General features: G+C 57.6%; 1 protein-coding gene across 1 annotated transcript in view; it reads left to right on the top strand.

Moving 5' to 3' along the window:
• STXBP2 (syntaxin binding protein 2) overlaps nucleotides 1-1,494 on the top strand; it is a 10,182-nt gene extending 8,688 nt beyond the window's left edge. The window contains exons 18-21 of the mRNA XM_021709004.1: nucleotides 1-91; nucleotides 763-848; nucleotides 960-1,117; nucleotides 1,353-1,494. Coding sequence (XP_021564679.1) covers nucleotides 1-91; nucleotides 763-848; nucleotides 960-1,117; nucleotides 1,353-1,438 — 421 coding nt within the window. The 3' untranslated portion in view covers nucleotides 1,439-1,494. The remainder of the gene's footprint in view (nucleotides 92-762; nucleotides 849-959; nucleotides 1,118-1,352) is intronic.
• Nucleotides 1,495-6,748: the final 5,254 nt, after the last annotated feature.

The following is a 6,748-nucleotide window of genomic DNA, read 5'->3' on the forward strand; positions in this document are numbered from 1 at the left end:
GGGGACCTCTAGCCGTCTGGAGCGGAGGGAGCGCTTGGAGCCCACCTATCAGCTGTCCCGCTGGACGCCGGTCATCAAGGACGTGATGGAGGTGCCGAGGGGGTGGGGACGGGCCCAACCTCCTGGATCCAGTCTCGGCTCAGCCTCCCTCAGGCCCGCAGGCTAAGCCCAGGGCTTAAGGGAAAATCCCTCATGACTGGCATTCCCCTGGCACCGAGCTGCACCGTCCAGGGGAGCCCCCCTGCCCACAGCTGGGGAATTGGGGCAACCGAGGGGCCCCTCGCTGGGGAGCCCTCCTTCTTCCCCAACTGCCACCACCTCCACAGTGGCTCTTTGTTCTCCCCCCTCCCTGGGAGTCCTCAGCCTTCCTGGGACTCCAGAGTGGTGGCATGAGATAGGGCTGGCCAGGGGCTCGACTTTCTGACTTTCTGTCTGTCCTCCGAGCCCTCCAGCCTGGGCCCAGTGACCCAGGCCTTCTCAATCCCATAGATCTTGCGTGCCTGGACACTGAGGCCCCAAGGAGCTGGAGGTGTCGACTCCTGGGTCCCCTAGGGGTTCGGAGTCCAGGTTCCTGGGCTCCCCAAGGGGCTGAGCACCCAGACTCTTGCATCCTCAAGGGAGGGTCTAGACCCCTGGGTCCCTACAGGGCTGGGCTCCAGTCTGCTTGGACCTTGGACCCTGAACATACCCTGAGGAGGGGACTCCAGGCCTCAGGCCCATGGTCTGTGGCCCCTGTCCTAGCCCGCCCTCTCTGGCCACCAGGATGCCGTGGAGGACCGACTGGACCGGAAGCTGTGGCCCTTTGTGTCTGACCCCGCCCCCACGCCCAGCTCCCAGGCGGCTGTCAGGTGAGGGCCATGGGCCGGACCGCCTATGCCCAGGCTCCTGTTACACGGGGTAGGGGTATGGTGAGGTGGGAGTCTCCCATCTGGACTGTCCTCTGCCCCTGCCCCATGCAGTGCCCGCTTCGGCCACTGGCACAAGAACAAGGTGGGCATGGAGACCCGCGCAGGGCCCCGGCTCATCATCTATGTGGTGGGCGGCGTGGCCATGTCGGAGATGCGGGCAGCCTATGAGGTGACGAGGGCCACCGAGGGCAAGTGGGAGGTGCTCATTGGTGAGTAGTCAGGACCAGGGTGCCCCAGGGGCTGGGGCTGGGGCTCGGGCTCCCAGGGAAGGGGTCACTGGGGGCTGGAGTCTTCTGGTCCTGGGTTCCAGGCTCCTGGGTCATCAGCGTCCAGAGTGTGGTTTGAGGAGGGGCAGGGACACGCCCCCTCCAGCCGGAACCCCGGCCGCGGTGTGTCTGGGCGAGGCAGCCCCCGCCATCTCCCCACACCTCCCCTCCCGCCCAGGCTCCTCCCACATCCTCACCCCAACCCGCTTCCTGGATGACCTCAAGATGCTGGACCAGAAGCTGGAGAACGTTGCCCTGCCCTGACCCACCCCCCACCCTTCCAGACAAATAAACTCTTCCCTTCTTTTTGTCGCCCAGCACCCTCCTCACTTGCTTTCTTTTTCTTTTTGAGTTGGAGTTTCACTCTGTCACCCAGACTGGAGTGCAACGGCACGATCATGGCTCACTACAGCCTCGACCTCCTGGGCTCAGGCGATCCTTCCGCCTTAACCTCCCAAGCAACTAGGACTACAGGCACATGCTACCACGACTGGCTAATTTTTAAATTTTTTGTAGGAACAGGGTCTCGCTATGTTGCCCAGGCTGGTCTTGAACTCCTGGGCTCAGCGATCTTTCTGCCTTGGCCTCCCCAAGTCCTGGGATGACAGGCATGAGCCACCACACCCAGCCCTCACCTTCTTTCCAAGGGAGCCATGGGAGTTGGGCCAGCCAAGCCTCAGGTCCCACCCTGACCTGTCATCTCCCAGAACCTTCCCCTGGCTCCCAAGGGCATCTTAAGCCCTCGAGGTGGTTAAGAACCTGAACTCTAGTTTGAATATTGGCTCCAAGATTGTTGTTTTTTTTTTGAGTTGGAGTCTCACTCTGTCGCCCAGACTGGAGTGCAGTGTCCCCTCCCAGCCACCGCAGCCTTGACCTGCTGGGCTCTGGCGATCCTTCCACCTCAGCCTTCCATGTAGCTGGAACTAGAGGCGCGCGCTACCACACCCAGCTCATTTTGATTTGTTGTGGAGATGAGGTCTCGCCAAGTTGCCCAGGCGGGTCTCGAACCCGCGGGCTCAGGCAATCCACTCACCTCAGCCTCCCAAAGGCACGGGATTACAGGCTGACCACTGAACTGGCTGGCTCCAAGATTTAACGCCAGTGAGGCTTTGGCCAACTTGCAAGGTTTCCTATCCCAAGACCAGGGGCCAATAGCCTAGCAGCCACTTTGCAGAGTAGCTAACAGAGACAGGGAAGGAAGGCTGGTGACATGGCAGTGTGTCAGCTGCTCTGATTCCACTGGTCACTGGAATCGTTTGACCGTTAGTATTATTATTCTATTATTATTATTTTTTTAGTCAGAGTCTCACTCTGTCACCCAGGCTGGAGTGCAGTGACACGCTCATGGCTACTGCAGCCTCGATCTACTGTGTTCAAGTGATCCTTCCACCTCAGCCTTCCAAGTAGCTGGAACTACAGGCATGAGCCACCACACCCACCTAATTTTTTTTTTTTTAATTGTAGAGGTGAGGTCTCACCTCGGCCTCCCAAAGAGCTGGGATTATAAGTGTAAGCCACCATGCCCGGCCGACTGTTAGTATTACTCACACAACAGCCCTGGGAGCTGTCCCAAGGGGACCTGCAGCCACAGGGTGCCATGAGCTGTGTGCAGCTTGTGGCTTCAGCGCCTGTATTCCTGCAACATCCCCCCTCCCATGCCCAGGACACTCACAGGGGCTTTTGACTGCAGGACTTGCCAGAGCCTTTGTTGGGTGCGTTTGATTGGGCTGTCGTAACAAAAACCACAGACTGGGTGACTTAACAGAAATGTATTGTCTCATGTTTCTGGAGACTGGAAGTCCAGGATCCAAGTGTCCGCAGGGCTGGTTTCTGAGGCCTCTCCTTGGCTCCTAGATGACTGTCTTCTCCATGTCCTCACATGGTCTTTCCTTTGTCCAAATTTCCTCCTTTTTAAAATTTATTTTTATTTTTAGAGACAGGGTCTTGTTCTGTGACCTAGGCTGGAGTGCAGTGTATGTAACTCACTGCAGCTTCAAACTCCTGGGCTCAAACGATCTTCCCCCCTCAGTCTCCTGAGTGGCTGGGACTACAGACGTGTGCCACCATGCTCTGCTGACTGTTTAATATTTTGTAGAGATGGGATCTTGCTATGTTGCCCAGGCTGGTTTTGATCTCCTGGCCACAAGCCTTCCGGATTCCTACCTTGACCTCCCAGTGGCTGGGATTACAGGCATGAGCTACCACACCCGAGTCAGAGTCTCACTCTGTCGCCCAGGCTGGAGTGCAGTGGCACGCTCACAACCACCACAGCCTCAGGTGATCCTTCCACCTCCGCCATGTAGTTGGAACCACAGGCATGTGCCATCACGCCCGGCAGGGGGGACTGTGAGAGCCCATGGGACACCCTAATCCACCCAGTCCGTGGGCAACCAAGGAAGGCTGCCTGGAAGAGCTGACGTTTGAGTGGAGAAGGAAAATGGAGAGCCTAAGGGAAAAGTATTGACCGGCGGCCCGATGTGAGGACCCCAGAGAGCCTCGCGGGTCGCGGTGAGGATTTGGGTCCCTGCTGGGACAGGCGCCTGGGGAGGGGGCGATGGAGGGGATGGGGGGGAAGCCAGGAAGCCCCCTTGGTGGGGCGCGGCTGGTTCCCATTCGGTCGCCTCTGGAAGGCCGGGACCAGCAGGGCACCGGGGGCCCCTGGTGCTGAAGGAGGTCCCAGGTCCTCCCGGGAACTCGCGACGCCCGAGGACGCCCCTCCCAGGCACCTGCGCTCCCCGTCTTGCGGTGGGGGCGCAGACCCTCGGAGCCCGCGGCTTCGCGAGCAGGACTCACCCAGGGCGGGGGAGAAAGTAGGTGGGCGCAGACCCCCGAGACGTCCGGGAGACGCGGCGCTCCGGCCGGGCCTGGGGGCCTGGCGGGAGGCGGAGGCCGCGGGAGGGAGACGGTTTTCAAGTGGACCACGGAGCCGGGCGCGGCGGTTCGCGCCTGTCATCCCAGCACTTTGGGAGGCGGAGGCCAGAGGATTGCCCGAGCCCGGGGGCTCCAGACCAGCGTGGGCCACGTGGCGAGCCCTCGCCTCTACGACAAATCAAAAAGCGGGCTGGGTGTGGTGGCGCGTGCCTGTGGTTCCGGCTGCTTGGGAGGCTGAGGCGGAAGGATCGTCCGAGCCCGGCAGGTCGAGGCTGCCGTGGCCGCGAGCGTGTCCCTGCCCCCCAGCCTGGGCGACAGAGTGAGACTCCGACTCAAAAGAAAAAAAAAAAAAAAGTTGACGACGAGCTGTGGGCACCAGGGAGCGCTGCGGCTCAATGTTCCTGGTTTTGGGACCTTTCGCGTCTGTCATTGGAGACCAGGTGACCCTGATACAGGCCACAGGAAAGTAGGTCAGGGGTGAGTCGCTGGGTCTCAGCGGGACCGCCGCCGCCCCTGACTTCCACTGGGCGACGTCGCGTCTCCGCACCAAAGACACCCATCGCTGCTACATCCTCGCGGGTCCCTGCGGGCGACGCGGCTGACCCAGCAGGCCCCGACCGGGGCGTCTGCACGCAGGATGCAGGATGCTCCAAACACTCCCTCGAGGGTCGCCTGAGCCCAGGAGGTCTGGGCCGCAGTGGGATAGGATGCACCCCTGCACTCCAGCCTGGGGGACATCATGAGACCCCGCTCCCTCATTTTTCTTTGAGTCAGTGTGTCACTCTATCGCCCAGGCTGGAGGGCAGGGGCACGATGACAGTTCACCACAGTCTCAACCTCCTGGACTCAGGCCATCCTCCTTCCCCAGCCTCCCAAGTAGCTGGGACTGCAGGTGCACACCACCGTGCCCAGATGATTTTTTTCTTTCTTTCTTTCTTTCTTTTTTTTTTTTTTTTTGAGTCAGAGTCTCACTCTGTCACCCAGGCTGGAGGGCAGGGGCAGGCTCACAGCCACCACAGCCTCGACCTGCTGGGCTCGGACGATCCTTCTGCCTCGGTCCTTCAGGTAGCTGGAACCACAGGCATGTGTTACCATACCTGGCTGATTTCTTTATTTATTGTGGAGACGAGGTCTCGCCAAGTTGCCCGGGCTGGTCTCGAACCCTTGGCCTCAGGCAATCCTCTCGCCTCCACCTCTCAAAGTGCTGGGATGGCAGACGTGAGCCATTGCGCCCAGCCTGATGCAGCTTTTTATGTGATATTTGTGGGATCCCTGGATTGGACTTCTGAGCTCATCAGGGAAGCCTGGAATGGGGACAGGTCTGAGGGTTATTTGTGGTTACACTGGAAGCCCATGGGAAGCACTAGAAACTGCTGGCTCCTATAGTAACAATAATTATTATTATTAATGATTATGATTGTTAGGCGAGGACAGTGGTTGTCACGTCTATTTTTATGCATTACAGGGTGGAAGTTCTCCCCGTGAGGTACAGGAGACTCTAGAATAATAACTCACTGGCCACCTGTGGTGGCTCACACCTATAATCCCAGCACTGTCTTTGGGAGACTGAGGCAGGAGGATTGCTTGAGGTCAGGAATCCAAGACTAGCCTGGGTAACATCCCCGTCTCTATGAAAACAAAAAGAAACAAAGCAAAAGAAAGAAAGAAAGAAAACCAGGTGGTGCACCTATACTCTCAGCTACTCAGGAGGCTGAGGCAGGAGAATTGCTTGAAGCCAGGAGTTCAAGACCAGCCTGGGCAACATGGCAAGACTCCATCCCTACAAAATATTTAAAAATTAGCCAGGTGTGGTGGTACACACCTGTAATCCCAGCTGCTCGGGAGACTGAGGCGGGAAGATTGCTTGAGCCCAGGAGGTCATGGCTGCAGTGAGTTTATGATTGTGTCACTGAACTCCAGTCTGGGTAACAGAGCGAGATGCTGTCTCTAAAAATGAAATAAAAATAAGAATAAGAACTCATTGAAATAACGAGAGGGAAAGGTTTAAACTTAAACTTGCTCAGTTTAAAAATAGATGAGGAAAGGCTGGGCATGGTGTCTCATGCCTATAATCCCGGCATTTTGGGAGGCCGAGGTAAAAGGATTGCCTGAGGCCATGGCTTCGAGACCAGCCCGGGCAACTTGGCGAGACCTCATCTCTACAATAAATCAAAAAATTAACTGGTCATGGTGGCACATGCCTGTAGTTTCAGCTACTCGGAAAACTGAGCAGGTCAAGTCTGCGGTGGCCATCAGTGTGCCACTGGAGGCAGTCTGGGCGGCAGAGTGAGACTCCGACTCAAAAAAAAAAAGATGAGGGGCTGGGTGTGGTGGCTCATGCCTGTAATCCCAGCACTTCAGAAGGCTGAGGTGGAAGTTCTTATTCTTATTCTTGAGACTAGCCTGGGCAACATAATGAGACCTTGTGCCTATTAAAAAAAAAAAATGAGCCGGATGTGTCGGTAGGTACCTTAGTCTCAACCACTCGAGGAGGCTGAGGTGGAAGAATTGCCTGAACCCAGGAGATCAAGGCTTTGGTCAGCCATGATTGTGCCACTGCACTCCAGCCTCGGCAACAGGGTAAGACCCTGACTTAAAAAAAAAAATCACACCAGGGGCGGAGGCTCATGCCTGTCATCCCACTACTTTGGGAGGCCAAGGGGAGAGGATTTCCTGAGTCCAAGGGTTCAAGACCAGCCTGGG

Source organism: Carlito syrichta, unplaced genomic scaffold (assembly GCF_000164805.1).
Source record: "Carlito syrichta isolate Samal-C Ts95f unplaced genomic scaffold, Tarsius_syrichta-2.0.1 Scaffold153894, whole genome shotgun sequence".
In the NCBI taxonomy this organism is placed as follows: domain Eukaryota; kingdom Metazoa; phylum Chordata; class Mammalia; order Primates; family Tarsiidae; genus Carlito; species Carlito syrichta.